The sequence below is a fragment of the Xenopus laevis genome, chromosome 7L, assembly GCF_017654675.1.
Source record: "Xenopus laevis strain J_2021 chromosome 7L, Xenopus_laevis_v10.1, whole genome shotgun sequence".
NCBI classification, from domain to species: Eukaryota; Metazoa; Chordata; class Amphibia; order Anura; family Pipidae; genus Xenopus; species Xenopus laevis.
This window is the reverse complement of record NC_054383.1, coordinates 96,919,020-96,943,060: the sequence shown is the minus strand read 5'-3', so window position 1 is coordinate 96,943,060 and position 24,041 is coordinate 96,919,020. Positions and strand designations below refer to the sequence as shown.

The 24,041-nt window shown below is 38.4% G+C and overlaps 1 protein-coding gene across 6 annotated transcripts in view; it reads left to right on the top strand.

Annotated features, from left to right (window-relative positions):
• acap3.L (rfGAP with coiled-coil, ankyrin repeat and PH domains 2 L homeolog) overlaps positions 1 to 24,041 on the top strand; it is a 145,888-nt gene extending 121,847 nt beyond the window's left edge. The window contains exons 19-26 of one of the 6 annotated variants that reach the window (XM_018226039.2): positions 402 to 500; positions 2,998 to 3,099; positions 5,626 to 5,718; positions 7,287 to 7,507; positions 9,308 to 9,417; positions 10,723 to 10,833; positions 12,222 to 12,283; positions 23,289 to 24,041. In XM_018226039.2, the coding sequence (XP_018081528.1) occupies positions 402 to 500; positions 2,998 to 3,099; positions 5,626 to 5,718; positions 7,287 to 7,507; positions 9,308 to 9,417; positions 10,723 to 10,833; positions 12,222 to 12,283; positions 23,289 to 23,395 (905 nt within the window). In that variant the 3' untranslated portion in view covers positions 23,396 to 24,041. Of the gene's footprint in view, positions 1 to 401; positions 501 to 2,997; positions 3,100 to 5,616; positions 5,719 to 7,286; positions 7,508 to 9,307; positions 9,418 to 10,722; positions 10,834 to 12,221; positions 12,365 to 23,288 lie in introns of all 6 variants that reach the window. The other 5 variants (XM_018226038.2, XM_041569361.1, XM_018226043.2 and 2 more) reach the window with 5 other exon arrangements.

Below are 24,041 nucleotides of genomic sequence, written 5' to 3'. Positions count from 1 at the left end.
TATTACATTTTTATTTTGGAAAAATATTGCTTATGCTGCTTCTGCCTTCATTGACTCAAAGTGTGCAGTTAGCAGCATAACGGTCCATATATAAATAATACTTTGAGCTGCTTTGCAGCAACAAAAATTAAACCTTTGAGGAAAAAGTATTTTTTAAATTTTAATTTCGGCTCCATTCCTATATACAATGCCTTTGTATTTGACATAATATTGTGATACTAAACTCTATAGTTAGTGTAGGTATGGGTATTTATAATTTATGTGAAAGTAGGGAGGGGTGTGTGTGTGGATGCTGGGTTTTCATTTGGAGGGGTTGAACTTGGTGGACTTTGTCTTTTTTCATCCCAATTTAACTATGTAACTATGTATCTCTCTGAAATATTCCATGCTTCTTTTCTTAGCCGCAACACTGGAGAGGAAATTCCGGCGGGATTCTCTGTTTTGCCCAGATGAGCTGGACTCTTTGTTTTCTTACTTTGATACGGGATCTGGGCCACGCAGTAAGTATACATTGAAAGACCTTTTACTTGCTATTTTTATTGAGCTGCATCTTTGCTAGGGTTTTTTCTTAGACTAGCAAACAGCGAATGAGTGTTTTGGGGGTAAATATTAATTGCTTCATTAGAATTATCCTTTACCATTTGGTCTTAAATTCTTAACTGTTGATGTAGGCCACCCCCAAAATGAATCCCCCACAATCTGCCACTGTATAATGTAGCTATGACCAGCTATGCCAGGGCTTTAAAGCTTGATTGCTTCATTATATCACGTGAAAGACGAGAAGACTTGCATTGGATGAGGTCCTTACATTCTATTAAGCTTTTCCTTGATAAAGATAACTCGTGAATCTCATGAGAAACAAAACAAGTTCTGCCAGATTTGAAGCACATGATTATTATTATAAGAATTATAAAGTGCTAACATATTTCAAAGTACTGTAATAAAGGACAGTGAACACCTCAAACATGAAAATTACATACAAATCTGACTGAAACAGGAGCCCATAATGGGAGCCAGGTTTGGGGCAGTCTTTAGATGTAGAAAGAGTAAAGGCCTATTGTATATTGTTTTTCTTATAGGTCTTTAAAAAAAAAGTATTCATTGCTATGGTGGCTAGCTCAACATTGCTCTTCTGTAATTCTTTTGTAATTCTGCTTTAGCTCTCATTAAAAAAAAAACAAAAAAACCTTTCTTGCATTGATGCAAAAGAAACAGAAATATTTACCAACTAAACTCTTCTATTCTGGTAAAGTGATTCATTTAAAGACTGGTCCAGCTGTAGTAATTGGATATTCCTACTGTCATCAGTCCATTTGCAAAGTATGATAATGTTGTTGTAATCACGTAATGGACTAACTTGGAAAGAGAATAATTAAGATGTATTTATTAATACAGTGGTTTAAATGTCAATAGCCCTTATACCCTAATAATGTTCCTGCTGATTTGTGCTTATTGAGGGGAATACTTACACTGGCATAGTGTTTGTAACTGTAAAGGTTAATTGAAAATGTAGAGAATTTTGTATTTTACACTTTGTTCCTTAAAACCATGATGTCAGACCCGCCCCGCTAGCATTTGTAAGGACATTTGAAGGGGGTAGTTCACCTTGACGCTCACTTTCAGTATGTTATAGAATGACTGGTTCTAAGCAACTTCATTTTTGCCTTCATTTTTTCTTTTTTTTTATAGTTTTTGAATTATTTGCTTTCTTGTTTTGACTCTTTTCAACTTTCAAATGGGGTTCAATGACCCCATGTAAAAAACAATTGTTCTGTAAGGCTACAAATTTATTGTTATTACTATTTTTTTATTACTCATATTCCTATTCAGGCCTCTCCTATTCTCTTCTACAAAGCAATGTATGGGTGCTAGGGTAATTTGAACCCTAGCAACTAAATTGCTGAAATGGCGAACTGTAGAGCTGCTGAATAAAAAGCGAAATAAGTCAAAAACCCCAAATAATAAAAAATGAAAACCAACTGCAAATTGTTTCAGAATATAATGTTCTACGTCATACTTGAAGTTTATTTAAAGGTGAACAACTCCTTTAAGCACGGTGGAAGGCTAGCCTATGGGTGGTAATAATGGTTAGTCAACATAGAACAATAGCAGGAATAAGACACAGTGTGAGATATAAAGGGCAAATAAACGGGCATCACAGTCCCATCACAGCTTGAATAGAACAAGTTTGTTTCAGGGGTTTGGCCCTGAGTGTGTGATTTATGGGATGAGGCAGAATTACACACGTTGTAAACTAAGGGACCAAAAAATCCCATACAATTGAATATAGAGCAGTAAAATTTATCTCTGGTGAACTTATAAAGTAAACCTAAACATAAAAGAATTTTTTTATGAACTATTATAATGTACCTTTTGTTCTTCAATATGAGAGACTTGCTTTTGCAAACTCCATTATTACACGGAGAGTGCAACTGTGTGTTTGTACACAATTATTCATCTTATTGGCAAATGCTTGAAATCGCATTGTTTTGTTGGTTGTATGAACACTGTGCAATTGCCAGAACTGGGGAACCTGCCTCTCACTTCCCAATGCTATGTATTAAGAATCAAGTCTACTTTCCACGGATATATATTGCATGTAACCAGCGTTTGCTAGTAATATTCCACTATTACTTACCTTGACTGTCTGGCATCATTGGAAATGTCTGTACTTTTCTTGTTTTTATAAAACTCAATAAAATGCAAGTTACAAAAAAAAGAATCAAGTCTATATGCATGTGTGCCAGTTAGTTTAATGAAATAGTGTTTGAAGAGTGTTAAATGTGAGTATATAAATATATGTGGATAGCATACTGATGCAAGAAATGTAACAACACTAAATAATGAAGCACAGAGCCAAGTATTACTGGTTGCATATCTGTGAGAGACCAGGTATGTGATCTCAGAGTCCTACAAGACCAATATACTTGCACCCTGTTCCTATATAGGTGTTTATTTCCTCTGATCTCTGTGACAATGCCCTCACCTTCCTCTTAGGTGTCAATCCGCTTCCTGCGCAGCACCCCCTGCCAGCTGTACCGTGGACTGGCAGTGGAGCTGAGCCCGGTGGGAGCGCTATGCCGTTCCTTCCGGATGGAGGTAAGGTCAGCGGCAAAAGACAAATACACACAAATGCACAAGGGACTTCAATCTATTTGCTTTGTTGGCTTGGGTATTGCTATCCATTCAGGCCAAACATATATGCTTGGTTAGTGGAGCATTTTTTAATAAAATCATATATAATTCTACTTATTGATAGGGATATTAGTTCTCTAGCTGCTTTTCTATGATCTCTTACCCAACAAAATGTACATGTACAAAATACTCTGGAGCAGTGCCCCTCATAGCCATATCCCAGGCCAGTAAGCATGTTTTGTGTTTGTGTATGCCAACATGGAGCAATGTTTATCTAGGGTCTTTAGCAATGAAAAGATTTAAGCTGAGAAGCAATACGGTAATGCGTTTCAATCAACCGATAATAATAATTACATTTCCCAATGATAAAGCCTTTAGTTATCTAGTAGCCTATTCTAGATAACTAAAGGCTTGATCATTGCGAAATGTGATTATTATTATTATTAGTTGATTGAAACTGCCTTTTAATAACCAGTACAGCCTTGGCATTATTCTAGGTTTCTCTCCTTTAAAGGATGCCAATATAATTAATAAGAATACTTGTTTCCTTACATAGACCCACCAACTTGCCTGAGAAGCGGGAATATTTTCAGATTTGCAGATGGTTATAAAGCTAACACGTAGGGGCATATTAATTCTATTTTTTTTTAATGGTCAAAACTATCAAATTGTGAATTAATTTGACTTGATTCGAATTCTATTTCAAATTTCAAGATTTATCAAACTCTGGCCCTTTAAAAATTCAAATTAGACTATTTGCCACCTAAAACCTGCCGAGTTCATGTATAAGTCATTTTACTTGGCTTCCTGACATTCAATTTTTTTTTTTTTGGAGAAAAAAACTCGAATCGAATTTAGTTAAATTTCGATTTGAATTGGTAAAATTTGAGCGAGTTTTAGATATTCGATTTTTTTTATTCAATAACCCCCCAATCGAATTTCGAGTACAGGTATGGGATCCATTATCTGAATTATGGAAAGGCCGTCTCCTATAGACTCCATTTTATCCAAATAATCCACATTTTAAAATGTATTTCCCCTTTCTCTATAATAATAAAACAGTACCTTGTACTTGATCCTAACTAATATATAATTAATCCTTATTGGAGGCAAAACCAGCCTATTGGGTTTATTTAATGTTTAAAGGATTTTCTAATAGACTCAAGGTATGAAGATCCAAATTACGGAAAGATCCATTATCTGGAAGAACCCAGGTCCCGAGCATTCTGGATAAAATCTCACATTAATTCGAAAATTCGACCATTAATAAATATGCCTCTTGGTGTGATTACCAGGAAGGAATCCCTTCTATACGCTGCCCAACTGTAAATGTTCTATCTCTTTATCCATAATCTAGAAAATGGTTTCGGGCCAATTATATAAGTGTTTCTTCTGACTGTTTCGAGGGCACATTACAATTGCCATTCCATATTCTCTATGCAATACTGAGCAAAGTCTGCTAGGATGTTATTGATGTTCAGGAATTGCTCCTGATGAAAGTGGTTTAAGTTATAATTGCAACAAGTGAATTGTTTGTGCAACTGAATTGATCATAACTATGGCAATCACGTGTGCCAGTTTGCATAAATTGACATGAGTTTTTTGAGGGTATATACATTCTATTTCTTCTAAAACAACAATAAATATAGAAGGAGGAAGAAGAGAAAAGGAAAGTGAGGTGGGAGGAGGCCAGTTTTTATCTAGACATGAATTATTAGAATATTATGAATATAATATCTTTCAGTTCATATTGGCACTATTCATCTGTTCCTTCTCGGGGTGCAGATTACCCCGCAGACAGATTTTTTGTGCACTGATCACTTTGGAAGGATTCTCTAGCATTTGTTTGTGGAAGTCTTGCTGCTCTCAGTGTTGCTTCATGTTCATTTTGCATGGAAACATGGTGCTCTCTCCTTTTTATTTCTCATTTTATTTAAATATATTTTGCATTTATGTTTTCTCTTTTGGAAAGGATGTGCTGCTGTGTATTAGCAGCCATGCGGCACTGTGTTTTGTTCCATAGTTGCAATTTATGTTGGTTTCACATAGGGATGCACAGAATCCAGGATTCGGCTGAGATTCAGCCTTTTTTCAACAGGTTTCAGATTTGGCCAAATCCAAGGGCCGAACCAAATCCTTAAAATGACTTTTCTTCACACGATCAAGGAAATTGCGCACGTTGTTCTTTTTAATCCTTCCTTGCACTAATTTGCATATGCAAATTAAGGTTCAGATTCCGTTTGGGATTGGTGAAATATTCAGGATTTGGCCAAATCCCAGAAGAGTGGATTCAGTGCATCCTTAGTTTCACGCCACTCTCTCTAATTCCACTTAGATTTTTGGTGTTGTGTGCCTGTTAAGTGATGTGCCATTTTTGCTGTCAGACATACAGTGATGTACAGTACATATCACACATTTCTGGTTTTCTTCTCTTTTTTTCCATGTCTCTGTGCATTCATGTGATTTGTGTGTGTCTTGTTGGCCCTGCAGGTTTGAGCAGTGACAGTGGACTCGGGGGCAGTACAGACGGCAGCAGTGATATAGTGGTATTTGGAGCTGTGGTGGACAGCGTCACAGAGGAAGGTAAATGTGCAATTCTACACTAGGAGGTTACACAGTGCCTTTAGTAGCACTGCTAAATCAACATGGCTTCAACAACTAAATGTAAAGGATTACGGTTTAAATAACCAAGTTGACTAAAAGCTAAGTGCTTAGTTGGTTTAACATAGAGTAAATAGGATAGTGGTAGCAGAGATTGGCAGTGTTTTTATGCTCATTAAAGGGGCTCTGCACCTTTGACTTAACTTTTAGTATGATGTAGAGCAGGGGTCCCCAACCTTTTTTACCCATAAGCCACATTTACATGTAAAAAGAGTTGGGGAGCAACACAAGCATGAAAATTTTCCTGGGGGCACCAAATAAAGGGTATGATTGGCTATACGGCAGCCCCTATGTGGACTGGCAGTCTACAGGAGACTCTGTTTGGCCATAAACCTGGTTTTTAGGCAACCAAACTTGCCTCCAAGCCAGAAATTCAAAAACAAACACCTACTTTAAGGCCACTGGGAGCAACATTTAAGGGGTTGGGGAGCAACATGTTGCTTGTGAGTGGGGATCTCTGATGTAGAGAGTGATAGTCGGAGCCAATTTGCAATTGGTTTTAATTTTTTATTATTTTGGTTTTTGAGTTATTTGGCTTTTTATTCAGAAGCTCTCCAGTTGGCAGTTTCAGCAGTCTGCTTATTAGGGTCCAAATTACCCTAGCAACTATGCATTAATTTGACTATGAATTGAAATATGAATAAGAAAGTGCATGAATAGAAATATGAATAATAAAAGTTGTAGCAATAATAATACATTTGTAGCCTTACAGAGTACTTGTTATTTAGATGGGGTCAGTGGCCCCCATTTGAAAGCTAGAAATAGTCAGAAGAAAAAGGTAAATAATTCAAAAACTATAAAGAATAAATAATGAAGACCAACGGAAAAGTTGGCCATTAACTTGGCCATTCTATGACATTCTAAACCTAACTTATAGGTTACTACCCCTTTAAATCAGTTTGTCACCCTATAGCAAGCCACTCCCACTAAAATATAGGTGATCGCTCAAGAAATGCTCTGTACTTATTTGCATTGAGCTTGCCATAGAAAAGAATAAGTGGACTGAAAGTAAATGCACAATAAAGTTACCCAAACCCTTTCATATTGGACATAAGTCTTCTTTTGCCATATGGCAAACATATACAGAGTGAGGCATTATTTTTCCTGACCTATGACTGATCAGTATACCCCTGCCTATTTGGTGTTTTTGTCTTTGCTTAACTTTGAGGTCCTAATAGTATTTTCAATATACGGTAATGAAGTCAACGGATTCATCTGGGTTACGCATTTTTACTTTGCATGTTGCACCAGTGTTTTTCCATTATGATGGAGGAATATGTGTTTTTGTACATCCAAATACGCCAAAGAAATCACCCCTTTCATTTCACTGAGGCCTCTATGGTCATTGTACATGTTGCAGAAGAATATGTTTGAGAAGGAAACAGAAACAGAGGGATAATTAATTTATAATCTAATAAAACGTAAGATAAGTATTAACTGGTCTTGATCTTTACCTCCAGTAATTCATCTATTTGCCTTTGTCTGCTCAGAGTGTGAGGTTTCAGAAGACTCAAGTGGGGAAGCTGAAACTGAACCGGAACCATCAGATCCAGAAGATCTACGGGAACTACATCCAGGGCTGTTAATGTACAGGGCGTCACGTGCCAGAAACCTTCCATTTACGGCAGAAGCTCTGGCTAATGGCGCCAATGTAAACTGGGTTAATGATGAGGATGAAAGCAAGACCCCCCTAATCCAAGCAGTCATAGGGGTAAGAAGTGTTAACTCTGTTGGCCCTGAGGTCAGCGTATTAATAGGACTTACTCTCTGGTGTTTGAACATGACAACTAAACTGTACCTTTGTTTTATATTGTAGAATTTAGAATTTTATTATGTTAGCTAAGGGGGTATTAATAGTTAACGTACTGTTGCAACATTTCATTGCTTTCCCTAGCCTCTATGAAGATATTACTGACAGATGACTGTCTTGCTTAAAGGGATACTGTCGTGGGAAAACAATGGGAAAAAAAATCTGACATGGGGCTAGACATATTGTCAGTTTCCCAGCTGCCCCCAGTTATGTGACTTGTGCTCTGATAAACTTAATTTACTCTTTACTGCTGTACTGCAAGTTGGAGTGATATCACCCTCTTCCTCCCCCCCCCAGCAACCGAACAACAGAAAAATGGGAAAATAACCAGATAGCAGCTCCCTAACACAAGATAACAGCTCCCTGGTAGATCTAAGAACAGCACTCAATAGTAAAAATCCAGGTCCTACTGTGACACATTCAGTTACATTGAGTAGGAGAAACAACAGCCTGCCAGAAAGCAGTTCCATCCTAAAGTGCTGGCTCTTTCTGAATGCACATGACCAGGCAAAACGACCTGAGATGCACCTACACACCAATATTACAACTAAAAAAAAAATACACTTGATGGGTTAGGAATGACATTTAATTATTTAATAATGTAATTTAGAAATAAAAACGACTCCATAAAAATCATGACAGAATCCCTTTACGTCTTTTTGACTGACCATAATCTTCTGTATCTTTTCCCATATTCTTCATTTTATAATTCCCCAGAAATACTCAGCAAGTGGGTGATTGTGGCCAAGAGGTGTGGCTTGTTGTTATTTGCAAGTGTGTCCTGTCAAAAATAGGCAGTATTTGAAAGCTATAGGTATAGCTACAGAAGGTATTCCCCTTTATATTTTAGAGTTTAGCTACTTTAAAAAGCACTATACCCCCTAAGCTCTGCTATCATAGACTTCTGGTATCTTTGTACATGCTATATACAGTCCCGGATTTGTGGCGAGGCCACAAAGGCCCAGGCCTAGGGCGACAAAAGTTTAGGTGCGGCATGCCGCTCAGCCGCTTCCCTAAGGAGCACTGGGGACTCAAAGTTCCGAGGGTCCGGGCAGGGCCGGCGCTAGTCCAAAGTCAATGCGAGTCCAAAGAAATTACGGTTTCCCCCAAAAAAGTCCAGCAAATCTTTAGGTTCTCCTCTGCCTGTTTGCAATAATCTTCAAAAAACGGGTTTTGCTGTATTCCTCAAATAAGTATTTAGAGGAAGGGGAATAACAGAAGATTTATATAGTGTAGTATATTAAACACTTAAGATTCAACACAGGCATTTGCCCCTGTTATGAAGTACCATTTACTGCCCTGTTCATCTGTCCACACCCACCAATGACATTGTATTATTATTATCACATATTAATAAAGCGCCAACATATTCTGTAGCACTGTACGAAAAAACTAGCGAACACAGATTTACATATGAAAACAAACAATACAATAGGTAAAGAGGACCCTGCCCAAAAGAGCCACATCCCTTGTATTTCAGCTCCACTCCTGGCTTCTTGTAATGGAACTATAAACACAGTAGCAGCCCATAAAGATATTTTAGGTAAACCCATAATAAAAGAATGAAGGTGTGTCGGCAGTTTAGATGGATTTGTGTTTGGGTAATTAAAAGTGTGATGTTTTGTTAAACATGTAAATTAGGATGTTTCATAAGCAGCTTATTTTAGTACCTTTCTTGGAATGTGATGCCTTTCCTTTCAGGGGTCACTCCTTGCTTGTGAGTTCTTGCTGCAGAATGGGGCAGACGTGAACCAAACTGACATGAGAGGAAGGGCACCGATTCACCATGCCACATATCTGGGACATACTGGGTAAGTACTTCCTGTGTGAGTATATGGTTCAGTAGTATATGTAGCAAAATGAAAAATGAGCTGAAAGCCAGAGCCTGCTTTCTTAAAGGGGTGGTCCACAAGTTCACTTTTAGTATGTTATAGAATGGCTAATTCTAAGCAACCTTTCAAATGGCCTTATTTTTTTAGTTTTTGAATTATTTGTCTTCTTCTTCTGATTATTTTCAGCTTTCAAAGGAGGGTCACTGACCCTCTTCTAAAAATGAACGCTCTTTGAGGCTACAAATGTATTCGTATTGCTGCTTATTACTCATCTTTCTATTCTTGCCCTCTCCTATTCATATTCCAGTCTCTCATTCAAATCAATGCACAGTTGCTAAGGAATTTGAGCCCTAGCAAACAGATTGCTGAAATTTGAACACTTATCCCCACATATAATAAAAAGCATTATCATTTAAGCATTAAAGCTTTAAAGGGGTGACCAGTAAATGTTACATGCTGATTGTTTGCTATGGGAAACTGCAACTGAGCAGACTTTGTTTTTTTTGGCATATAACCCCATAAATGATTGTATATGATTATATACTTAATTTTTTTAAATAATTATGTGAACACACACCCAATGTATAGTTTATCAATATTTTTTTTCTTTAAATAGACAGTAGGGCAGCAATCCCTAACTAGTAGCTTGTGAGCAACATGTTGCTCTATAACCCCCTAGGATGTTGCTCTCAGTGGCCTCAAAGCAGGTGCTTATTTTTGAATTCCAGGCTTGGCTGCTTAAAAACCAGATGTACTGCTAAACAGAGCCCCCTGTAGGCTGCCAGTCCACATAGGGGCTACCAATAGCCAATCACCACCCAGTAACATTTTTCATGCTTGTGTTGCTCCCCAACTCTTTTTACATCTGAATGTTGTATATGTAAACATCAGTACAATGTATGCATACATACAATATTTTAGCTACATGGGGTGAAGTTGCTGTCTAGTTTTGCCTAGGCAGATTACGGTTATATGGGCTGGAATCTGGAGGGACACAAAACAGCAGACAATGGATCTTGTGTAAAATGCACATATTTACTCCATGATTTTATAAAAAACATTAAAACATGTATGTGTGTGATATATATATATATATATATATATATATATATATATATATATACACACACACAAGTTTATAGGATTAATTCAAATGATGTTGATTGTTATGTTTTAAGGTTTCCCATTCACTCTGCCAGTCGATCCTAACACAGTCTATGCTTCTATGTTCTGTTCATCCTTTTTTGATGCTGTACATCTAATGGGAGCTGCATCCCTCTCCAGTCAGGTCTGTTTGTTCCTGAAACGAGGGGCCAATCAGCATGCGGTAGATGAAGATGGACAAGATCCACTCAGCATCGCAGTGCAGGCAGCCAACGCAGATATTGTTACATTGTGAGTGTTCCATAGCAGACGTGTTTATTGCATTGTGGTTAAGAAGTAAGCAGCCATTCTGTAGTTTGCACCTCGTTTTCCCCCTTCTGTCAGAATTTCATATAGTTGCCACGGAGTGTATCATTCTCAGACACCTCCCACCAAAGCAAAAATATCCTAAAATAACTAAAGCTTTAGGCACTTTACCTATTCCAGCATCTTTCTGTTATTCAGAATATTCTACAGAGAATGTAGACGGAAAGCAACGTGGATACCCCCTCTCCACTAGGAAAATTATACACCAGCCCTATGTAATGAATGATAGATTACAGGCAAAATTTTGTTTTGGCCATTAGTTTAAATACATGGCACAATTTGAGTGCAGTTATCAAAGTATTACTTCTCCATGCACTTTTATAGCACTGTCTGGTACTGGTACTGCAATAGATGGTCTTTGAAATGCACAGAGAATGTCATCCCCTTTGTAAACATCCACATATAAGGGTAGTTGCACAAGTGAAGATTCAGGAGAGATTAGTCACCCAGCAACAAATCTTCTCTTCTTCGGGCGACTAATGTCCCTGAAATGCCTTTCCGCCGGCAAGATACGAATCACCGGCGGGATGGCATAGGAATCACTTTCCAAAGTTTACTAGTGAGGCAACTTTGGGCGACTTCGGAAATGTATGCCATCCCGCCGGAGATTCATATTCTTGCCGGCAGGAAGTCATTTGGGGAGATTTTTCACTGGATGACTAATCTCCCCCAAATACTCTCATGTGCCACCACCCTAAAGGTGGCCATACACGGGCAGATAAAGCTGCCGATATCGGTCGTTTGGACCGATTTGACAGCTTATCTGCCCGTGTATGGGGGCTTCCGACGGGTCTTCCCGATCAATATCTGGCCACGATATCGATCGGGAAGGTTGGATTCTTACCCGACCGACCCGTCGGAGCCGCTTGGCGCATCGTAATTCGATCGTTCGGCCATACGGCCGAACGTTCGAATTACCCCCGATATAGCCATGCAGTTTAGTGGCATATCGGGGAAAGATCCGCTCGTTTGGCGATGTCGCCAAACGAGCGGATCTTTGAGTCTATGGCCACCTTAAGGCTTACAAAAACAGGATTTTTTTTTTCAAAGTAATGGAAGGTCCCTGGCACCTTCAATATTAAATTAATGAAGAGATTCAGAAATGGTGTCAGACTGGCCCACCAGGGTACAAGGAAACTCCGTGCGGGCCCTCTACCTCACTCCTGCTATGCTTATATTCATGTGAGGGAAGGGAGGTTTTATGGAGGGAAGAATAGATGAGAATATGTAATATAAATAAAGAAGGGGATTAAAAGAGGATGAAAAACACTGCCCGGAATAGCATCAGATTAATAACCCTGTCCTTCTTACAGGCTTCGACTTGCTCGGATGAATGAAGAGATGAGGGAAGCAGAAGGACCATTCGGCCAACCAGGTCAATATCCCAGCAACAGTCCAACTGAGCAGCAGTACAGAAAGTGCATCCAGGAATTCATCTGCCTTAATATAGATGAGTGTTAGTCACATAGATAAACTCTGTTCTCGGGCTCTTGCGTGAATGGGGTGCAGCCGATCCCTACTTATGAACTTTTACAAAACTAGCTGGTCTTGGCATCCTTTTTGGAAACCTGCATGGGGATGGTCCTCTACCACCAAGGGAGGGAAGGATTACATGTGGACCAGGGGGCACAATTAAACCAAAATATTTAAGGGATGTGGACCATTTTTTTTTTTTAATTTTCCTGCCCTCATCACTGCCCCAGCAAAAGTAAAGATGTGAGAATATTTGCATATTTTACGTACTGTTTAGCACTTTTATGAACTGTGATTATAATAAGCTTTTACATTACCAAGATTAGAGTGGGCACAAAGGGGGTTAGATGCATAGACTGTGGTTCATATGCCTCTTCAGTGCCTGACTGAATTATTAGTATGTATTTGTGTGAGCAACTGCCAGCTGAACACTGTAAAAGGTATTCTACCTAAAGAGCATAGATGTTCAGGGAAGATAAATGATACCAAGGTCCTTGAGTGTGTCAGCTGCTTAGGTTATTTAATTCTTTGTCTTGCTGCATCGGCAGCCAGGGATTAGAGTCCTTCTTCCATAAATGACAAATAGGGTGTGGAACGCGGCAGCAGTCTATAGGCCAGATCTGAGTGATATGTAATGCTGCACGGTGTCCTTTGATGCCCACCTTTTAAAGCACTTTCCTATTTTGGCATTTGCTGATTCCTGGTGCTGTTTAAAGACTTCAGAACACCCGGCTTCCCTTACTCTTATCCAGCTAGGCATCTCACCTCCTTCACTGTAAGAGCATGGCTGAAAAGAAGAACATGCACTGAAACTGGATCTCTTACTTACAGTGGTGTTTGCTGTCCAGCTAAAGCACAAAGTCACACTAAGCATCATTTTAATTGTTGGCCCGGTGTTGCTTTTCGTTGGCACCTGAAAGCTAAATTATCTAGTTTACTAATTCTTTAGCTGCCATCATTTCCACGATGATTTTTTCTTTCAGTTGTACATTAATGCCACAGAAATGTTCCGTTATCAGTGCAAGTTCCCATGCTTTAGTAGTGATGGTTATAAAGGACAAAATCTCTACTCTCATTGTGGGGTAACAGAACAGATGCAAAATAGGAGTCTTTATACTTTCCCCCAGTAAAGCTTCATACCAACCGGCTCATGGGGTTAGAAGAATATATATTTCAGTACTAACACTTGTGACTGAAATCATTTCCCTACAAGTATATAGTTAATTTACAGAGGCATCTCCCATACATACATACATACATACATACATACATACATGTCACTCTAGTGCTATGCAATTCCATTGTTTAACGAGATCAGAAAGTCAGGGACACAGACTGGACTGTTAAATAGTTGGGTATTAATATTCACCAAGACCTGATCTTGTCACCAAGTATCCCATTTACATTTGCTTAATCTACAATTCATTCATTCGTGTTATTTTTTTGTGAAATTCAGTTGTATGGTTGAATCATATTATAGATATATTCTAGGGTCTCCCATCCTCTAAAGCTGATATTTTATGGTCATATACTTGGATAAAGATGGATTATCGTATTCTCTACCTTGCATTATGATTGAAGCCACATAACCTCTGATAGGCTTATTTAAGCCTGGGTAAACAAATATGCACCTTATGTCCACCAGACCTTGCTTCCAGGGTGAAGCAAAGGAGCTAACACTCTTTCAGAAAAGCACAGTGAAAATGTAGTCTTATGAAAACAATTGTTCTCATTTTATTGCGCATCAAAGAGCATGCAATAAATTCCTCTTCATCTGATCACCAAAAAATTAAGTGGGAATGGCAGCCATATTTCTATTAGTCTCCAAAGGCCTGTAAAATGCATGAAGATAATTTCCATATCATTGCAAGGATCATTGTAAAAAAGCATTGAGGAGATCGCTAGGGTAGACTTCTGCTAGCAAACATCCAGACTTAATGGACCTAGAATCGTTTCCTACACCAGAATGCACTGCCAAACAGAAGCAGGGGCTTCACAAACAAACTACAGACCAGCAGGAATCCCTCGGAATAGGGAAATGGTGCTATCTTTATTTGGAGGACTAAACCCTTGGCCATTTTTGGTCCTCTTCGTGATTTCTTACACAAGTATACTCTATTTGTAGTATATTCTTTGGCAGGCCAGCAGAAGTCATCTAAGAATAGCGAGCCATAGTCTCAAACCACAGTCCAACATTTAATGCAGCCTATAATGTCAGGATTCTTCATTTCCATGCTAAATGGGACGCGCCACCCTCTTCACTAGAGACGGGGTAAATCATTTCTGGTAAAAGATGTACATTTATGTAAAGAAAATTAAATACTTGTGCACTTTTCCTCCTTCCAGTATTGGAGATATACACACACACACGTTTTGTTTGTGTAAATGTGGTTTTGTATGTGAATTTATTTTGTACTGTTTCCCTTTTTTTTCCAACAGTGAACGTGTTATATTCTGTCTTAATTTATTATATTTTATGCCAAGCAAAGCAGTGCATGGCGTGTTGCCTGCGACATTGTCCATACCAAGTCCCAGTCAGGCTTCACTTACCTGAATTTCTAAGGGACATGGGGGCATATTTTTTTAGCATTTTCTTCTCCCCCCATGTCATTTTAATTGTAATGAACCGTAGAGTAATAACAATGTTTATACAGCTTTGGTGGCTATTTGATATATATATATATATATATATATATATATATATATATATATATATATATATATATATATATATATATATATATATATATATATATAAATATTCATCAATTCCGGATGCACACAAGGATTTTTGGAAATAAAAAACGTAACTTTTATTTAATATATCATTAAAAGAAAACAGGCCCTGTTTTCTTTTAATGATATATTAAATAAAAGTTACGTTTTTTATTTCCAAAAATCCTTGTGTGCATCCGGAATTGATGAATATTTCTACATACCAGACAAATGGATAGCACCTGGGTGAATTGATGAACTAGAGCGTGGGAGTGCTTGATCCAGTACTTTTTCTATATATATATATATATATATATATACCAAATAGCCACCAAATATATATATATAACAAGCGAACTGGAGCACTCACATGAAAAAATGGGCAACTGCCCGGGTGCTGGTTATATAATAATACAAATGACAACAAAAAACAAGCTTTTAGTGCAAACAAAGTGGTTTTATTCTGACGTTTCGGCTCTAGCACTCGAGCCTTCTTCAGGAAGAGAACTGTACAATCCAAACATTTAAACCCCATTTTGGCGCCAAAACCTACAACGTGTGACGTCATTGTGTACTGTATACGTGGGCAGGTGACCAAGTGTGTATATTTAAGTGATACCATATTCCCCATGCGCCTATATAGCAAGTGTTATACATTGCCCCAATGCATATTTAGTGCGATGATATATGTTTATACAGTGCCAAACGTACAGTCACAGCTGTGTGACGATCGGTGCTGATAGCGTGAAACAGTGACAAGTGCAGGTTATTAAAAACACTTACCCTGAAGACTAATATGCAGCTATAGGATAGCGATCGCCATTGTATCGCCCTTCTTTACGGTGATGTTCCCACATAGAGCGCCGGCAACCCTTACTCCAATCACATCCGTGGCTGTGACGTGCGCTTAGCGTCCAACCGATCTGTGTCATGCTGGTTACCGGATCACAAGCCCCGCCTCTATGTCAGTGCGGATCGTGTGCTAATAGTGCTGTGAGCGTAAAACCATCCTCCCATGCAAACATCATCTTCTAGCTCCTGTTCAAACTGCTAGTCCTGCGCCTATATCATCGCACTTAATATGCATTGGGGCAGTGTATAACACTTGCTATATAGGCGCATGGGGAATATGCCATCACATAAATATACACACTTGGTCACCTCTTTGTTAGCACTAATCAAGTCCTGTGAGTGCGTTTTTTTGTTGCTATTTATATATATATATATATATATATATATATATATATATATATATATATATATATATATATATATACACAAAAAAAGACAAAGATGCCCCAGCAGTGTACTTGTGTAAGGTCTCGGTGCTTGCTCCTGTAGGAGACACCAGCTCATCCCCACGTAATAAACAAAAGTAGAACAAATGAAGTAGCACTCGAATCTTTCCAAAATTGTATAAGAAATTCAGTACATCACATAGCAGCGACGTTTCAGACAGACTGTGTGCCCTTTATCAAGCCAAATGACCACAGCATTACACAGGTGAGACATTTTCAAGGCAGTACAGATTTGAGTTTATTAATCCACCAACTTTAATTCTTCATCCTCTCCTCTTTTTAATGGAGGCACTGTTTCCAGTACCAGGAATCTTCATTGATCAGCAGTATGTCCCTTATCCAGAAAATGTTTTGACACAGATAATGTATAGATTAATACTTGAACGATGTTGAGAAATGCGTGACCATTATCCGTGTGGTCTTTCCTATATAGATGAAACCACACAGACGTCAACACATAAATTGCAAATTTGGAGATACAAGTGTGGTGTCCCCATAACTGTATATGTTTGTCCAGTATGAGTATGAATAGATTTCTTACCCTTTAATACGTATGGGTCTTGTACACATCCTAGACAGGGGAACTTACCTTTATAAAGGTCACACAGTCTGTCCTAAACGTCGCTGCTATGTGATGTACTGAATTTTTTATACACTTTTCCAAATATTCAAGTGCTGCTTCATTTGTTCTACTTATGTATATATTATATTATATATATAGCATCCGTTTGGCAAATTAAATGGTTGTCCTTCTTTTGTAGGAAAATCTTTAATGAATTGTAGGCAGGTTGTCTTTTTTTTTTTCTTCTAGAGGCCATTTCTTTTGGAAATGGATGTTTTTTGTATGACCAATGATGTACATTTTTTGAAAAAGAAAAAAAGAATGAAAGTCTTATAACTTCTGGTTTCTGTTTGACTGCTCTACTAGGACTTGTCACAATACTGTTGCACCAATCACAGGAGCCAGATGCTCTTTCTCCTATGATTTAGCTCTTGGAAAGGTGTCCCTGTTACTCAAATTCTGAATCACAGGTCCCATATATATGGGCCCCTTGGCTAGGCCCGGATTTGTGGAAAGGCCACCAAGGCCCGGGCCTAGGGCAGCAGGATTTTAGGGGACAGCATACTGCCCAATCACACCAACATTGGTTCAGAAAAAAATGGGGCCCATGCGCCAATCCACATTTCTCTAGTCTCAATGAAAATTAGCGCGAATAAAAGGGAGGGGATGGGGTTCGCGAACGTCAGCGGTCCTAGGGGGGTCCACTATGTAAACCCAGCCCTGCCCTTGGCCACAGTACAACACCTCTCATTCATACCTCCCAACTGTCCCGTTTTTCACAGGACAGCCTCGATTTTGACAGCTCAGCACGCAGTCCCGGATTTTTACTGAAATATCTCAACTTTTTTAATCTCCTGCACTGAACAGCCAGAAAAAGATACAAAGTTTCTAAAACATAATTGGCTTTTGGCAGAGAGCCCAGAATACTTGGCAGGTGCACTTGGATACCTTTGTAACATTTTAAGATAAGCAAAGAAGCAATTAAAAAAATTTTGGGCAAACTGTGACTTAAGGGTCAGGGCACACGCTCAGATTCAGGGAGATTAGTCGCCCGGCGACAAATCGCCTCTTCTTCGGGGCGACTAATCTCCCCTAACTGCCTCCCGCTGGCTAGAATGTAAATCGCTGGCGGGATGGCACTTGGAGCACTTCGTTTTCCAAAGTCGCCTGAAGTTTCCTGAGACAACTTCGGAAAACGAAATGAGTGCCATCCCTTCAACAATTTACATTCTAGCCGGTGGAAGGCAGTTAGGGGAGATTTGCAGGGTCACATTTTCAATCTTTTTGTCTCTCTATTTCCAAAATGTTGGGAGGTATGCAATCGCGGAGAACTTTATGAGGCCTTCCAGTTTATCCTAGAGAGTGAGAGCAGCACATTCATTTACCTCTGTAAACAAAAGCAACAAAGCAACAACCAGAAAACCACAACTCCTTTTTGTATTATCTTTTTATTGTGTTCTTAATGACGCTTTGTAGTTCAATGTGGGAAGAGATTTATTTTGTATTTTAGGAATATTTTACTATTTGTTTAGATATCAGCTTGACCAGAGGTTCACTTCTTAAGATTTGTATCATTTTATGGATCTCTGTGGTGGGTGGAACACAGTCACGGTTATTTTAAAAACGCCCACTTGCCATATCCCAAGTTACTGACTGCCAACTGCACCAACAGGCTGCCATTCCTGCAAGTGAGTTGAAAAGTTCCAGAACTCTGTGGCCCCCCCCCAAAGCCTTGAGCCAGTTCAAGCCAGTGTCTTTATTGCAGTTCTGCATAGGACAATATGATATGGTCGTGTTTAGGCTTCTGTTTCGGAGGATCTTTTGCGACGAACGTGTTGCAAGCTGAAAATTCGGCTAGTAATGCTGAGGCTTTTAACTTTCTGAGGGAGATGAGTTGTAATTATAATTGAGAAATTGAATTGAAACAACAGGTAAGCCTTAGCCTGTGTCTCTCCAGTGAGTTGTCGCTGCGTCTGCTGGAGATCATTTATTGGAGAGGAGCTGGAGGACCACAGGTTGGACATCCCTGAAATAAAGCAATGTGTAAATTGCATGTCTGTCATATAAGGGATGACTAGTGAAGTCCCTGAGTAAGTGGTGCCTGCGTCCTTTCCTAGGATATAAAGAGAATTGTCAGGGAGCAAAGAGGAATCTGATGAGCTGCACATTATTATTGAGAACCCCATTAGCTGTAAATAGGCCACTGCATATTATGATCTTCACTTCTTGCTTACATCTTTATTGTGCTTTTCTTTTTTTCCTTTTGGCTTGTTCAACTTCTTGGTGTTTTCTGTGAATAGTAAGTAAGTCATGATCTCTGTACTATGAAACCCGGATCTTTTGTGACACACTGCAGGCCCATGTCAGCTAAGGGCTTCTTAAAAGAACACAACGGTGGTGTGTGTGTATATAAGGCTGTGTGTTATGTATGTGTGTGTGTATATATTTATGCACACACACACATATATATATATTTATATGCACATTTACACACAATGCAGTGTTTTTGTTTCTCCCTTAATCTGTCTTTATAAGCACTGTTAATAAAATCATACTCCAACTCTTCAATGTTCTGCTTGGTCTCTTACTGTCAAGTTGTCTGGCTCTCTCAGTCCATATTAACACCTTTACTCTATTGTGACTATACCATTTCTATCTTTGCTAATTTCTGCATGACTTCTAACACTTGCATTTTCCCCCCAGAGTTCTTCACAACATATAAAATATTCAGCTAACAGAGTGGCTCCCTCATACTTACCTGCAAACTGAATCTTTTTTTTTTTGCTTGTTTTTATTATTTCTTTGGTGGAAGGAAAATAATGTTGCTGTGAGTGGACAAGAGAGTGTAAGAAAGTTTGGGCGTATGTTTCTCCCAAGTGGGTCTACATAGTGATTCAAATGTTGCATTGGGGTCTAATAATCAGATCAGCAGCAGGACTGGCTGTAAAATCATATACCGTATTAGTATGTGAGTCTAACACTGCCTGTATGAGTGTCAATATATTGGTTAAAGGTGAGGTTCACCTTTAAAGGGATACTGTTATGGGTCAAACATGTTTTTGTCAAAACGCATCAGTTAATAGTGCTGCTCCAGCAGGCTTCTGCACTGAAATCCATTTTTAAAAAGAGCAACGGATTTTGTTATATTCAATTTTGAAATCTGACATGGGGCTAGACATTTTGTCAATTTCCCAGCTGCCCCAAGTCATGTGATTTGTGCTCTGATAAACTTCAATCACTCTTTACTGCAAGTTGGAGTGATATCACCCCCTCCCTTTTCCCCCCAGCATCCAAACAAAAGAACAATGGGAAGGTAACCAGATAGCAGCTCCCTAACACAAGATAACAGCTGCCTGGTAGATCTAAGAACAGCACTCAATAGTAAAAACCAAGTCCCACTAAGACTGATTCAGTTACATTAAGTAGGAGAAATAACAGCCTGCCAGAAAGTAATTCCATCTTAAAGTGCAGGCACATGTCACATGGCTGGGGGCAGCTGGGAAACTGACAAAATGTCTAGCCCAAAATTGAATATAAAAAAATCTGTTTGCTCTATTGTCTGAATACTTTTTCCTCCCAGGCACTTTGCATCAATAAGTATTCGAGGTCAGTGATTTTACTGAGCTGTACGAAGCACTAACACCCCATAAGAAATCATTTTGGCTACTCAAAGCTGTCATACACATTCTGATTGAATGACACCGGTATCTTTCATAAAAAAGTGTCAGTTTGATCAAATCCAGTTCCATCTCACTAGTTAATAGTGTTTTAGCCATTGAAAAAAAAAAAAAACTCTTGAAAAACACTCAGCCATTTACACGGTTCCACTGGCTCATCTAGCAACAAAGTCTACAGGTTCAATTGTTATATTGATACAAACAGGTCAACGTGAATCCAAAGCACTTGCTGTACCGGCATCTGACTTTTCCTGAGCTTTAGAAGGGATTTAAAAGCTCATTTACAGCAAAAGTGCAGTGTGCAATTCTGGATCAAATTCTCCATGTTTTTTTGCCCACAATGCAGCATTCTCCCCTATAATTCCAACAATAGTTGCAACTGCACTAGAATCAGAAGGCAGATGCGTGCATTTTGGATGCAAGTACAGACGTGAGACAACTGTTGTTGTGTTTCACTATTAAGCCCTATATTCTTATACACAGATGTTTTAAGTACAGTAGAGATTTCAGTACAACATTGAATGTCTTTCCCTAGTTCGCAGGAATGGGCCTCAAGCTGCTGTTGTTAAGGGGGGGGGGGTTCACTTTTCTGCTAACTTTAAGTATGTTATAGAATGTCCATTTCTAAGCAACTTTTCAAATGGTCTTCATTATTTATTTATTTTTTATTGCTTTTTTAATTATTTGCCTTCTTCTGACTCTTTCCAGCTTTCAGAGGGGGGTCACTGACCCCATCTAAAACAAATTATTTGAGAGGCTACAAATGTATTGTTATTTTTTTATTCCTCGTCTTTCTATTCAGTCCCTCTCATATATTCCAGTCTCTTATTCAAGTCAGTGCATGGTTGCTAGGGTCATTTGGACCCTAGCAATCAGATTGATGGAATAGCAGTCTGGAGAGCTGTTGAATAAAAAGCTAACTAACTCAAAAACCACAAATAATAAAAAATGAACACCAAATTCATATTGTCTCAGAACATCACTCTTTACATCATACTAAAAGTTATTTTAAAGGTGAACAACCCCTTTAAGTGCCAGGTGGCTTTAGACTAAATTATATATATATATATATATATATAATACACAAAAGCCATGAATATCTTGTAAATTATATCCTTATAAACGGTGAGTTCTGATGTCATTTCTGTCACATGACTCACTGAAATTTGTGTTTTATAATAAATAAAGTACCCCCAGTTGCAAAATATGAGGATATTAGAAGTTACCTCGGAGTTCCATGACCTGTATAAAAACACTCGGCCTTCGGCCTCGTGTTTTTATATGGTCATGAAACTCCTCGGTAACTTATAATATCCTTATATTTTACAAGAGGGGGTACTTTATTCACTATATATATATATATATATATATATATATATATATATATATATATATATATATATATATATATATAGGATTAACTCTATAGCAACTGGATTTGCTGCGGAATATTGAAAACATTCCATGATTCATCTGGGCAACTTCTGCAGTTGAACGGAGGATGATGCTCACAGAGGTGTTGAACATTTTCAAGATAAGTCCAGCTCCTGTAGACTTTTATAACTGCTAGATACTTGAGATCATCACTCGGGGGCAGATTTACATAGGGTTGAATATCGAGGATTAATTAACCCTGGATATTCGACTGCTAAATGTAAATCCTTCGACTTCAAATATCGAAGTCGAAGGATTTACCGCAAATAGTTCGATTCGAAGGATTTTAATCTATCGATCGATTTTTCTTCAACCTAAAAATTGCTAGAAAGCCTATGGGGACCTTCCCCATAGGCTAAAATTGCACCTCGGTAGGTTTTAGGTGGCGAAGTAGGGGGTCAGAGTTTTTTTAAAGAGACAGTACTTCGACTATCAAATGGTCGAATAGTCAAACGATTTTTAGTTCGAATCGTTCGATTTGAAGGTCGAAGTAGCCAATTCGATGGTCGAAGTAGCCAAAAAAATCATTTGAATTTTTTTTTATTCTATTCCTTCACTCGAGCTAAGTAAATGGGCCCCTCAGTGTCATAAAAATCCTTCATAGGCATTTGTCTTTGGATTTGCCTAAGGGAAAGTAGCCCCGAAAGCTTTCTTCCTGTTGAGGGTATTGAGGTGTTTCTCCTTTATATATAAATGTACACTGTATTTAGTGGCAGTTATGTGTTATCTGCATGCAGCTACAGGTATGGGATCCGTTATCCAGAAAGCTCTGAATTAAAGAAAGGCCGCCTTCCATAGACTCCATTTTATCCAAATCAATCAATTTTTTAAAAATGATTTCCCTTTTCTCTGTAATAATAAAACAGTACCTTGTACTTGATCCAAACTAAGATATAATTAATCCTTATTGAAAGCAAACCCGGCCTATAGGGTTCATTTAATGTTTACATGATTTTCTAGTAGACTGAAGATAAAAATTATGGAAAGATCCGTAATCTGGAAACCCCCAGGTCTCGAGTATTCTGGATGACAGGTCCCATACCTGTATGCAGCAAGAGCAGTAAATGTGTTTGTATTTAATATTGAGAAGCTACATTTTCTGCTTGTAGTAAACTATTTTACCTTCATATTGATATAGTTAAGGGACCCTCAGTCCGGCTCGGTTACAGTTTTTTTTATTCTTTTGGCCCTTGTTTTTATTTTCACTCCGTTGCATTGCAGGTGACACTACTTATTTGGACATTTTCCGTGAATTTTCACACATGGCCTCCAACAACCCTGAGAAGCTGAGCCGGAGAAGTATTCATTTCAGTAATTCTTGCAGATAGTTTATGTGCAACTATTTCCCTGCGAAGATTCATCTCTCAAAAACCAACAGGGACATTCCATAAGGAACGACATTCTCTTTGGAGCAGTACAGCTCTGCATATACCCAAACATTAAAGCCCAGCCAAACAGCTGAATACTGAGCATCTTGCTATAATTGCCCCCAGCAGTCTTTTTCATATGGAGAGAGTGGCAATCACATGATGCACAGTTTGTCTAAACCATCTCCTACAAGTACATATATAAATATTTTTATTGTCAAGTTAGGTATATCATTATCTGTAATATTATACTGTACAATTTGCAAATGTGTGAGAACAATGAATGCCACTATCTTACTTATTGCCAATGGACCTGAATACAATGCACTTAAGAGTATAGGTGGGAAAAGTGTTCATTTCCCTTATGATTGACAAGTATATATCTGAAAGAGTGTTTGCAATACACATGTGTATATATATATATATATATATATATATATATATATATATATCAGGAAGTACCTCTAGTGGCAACACTGCACCTGTAGATGGGCAGGATACATTGGCTTTAATAGGCTGGACTGGAAAATTAATTCTGCTTATAGTTTTAATGGAAGAAAATCTTGTATTGGTCACATATTGTTATAAACATATATATTGTACTTAT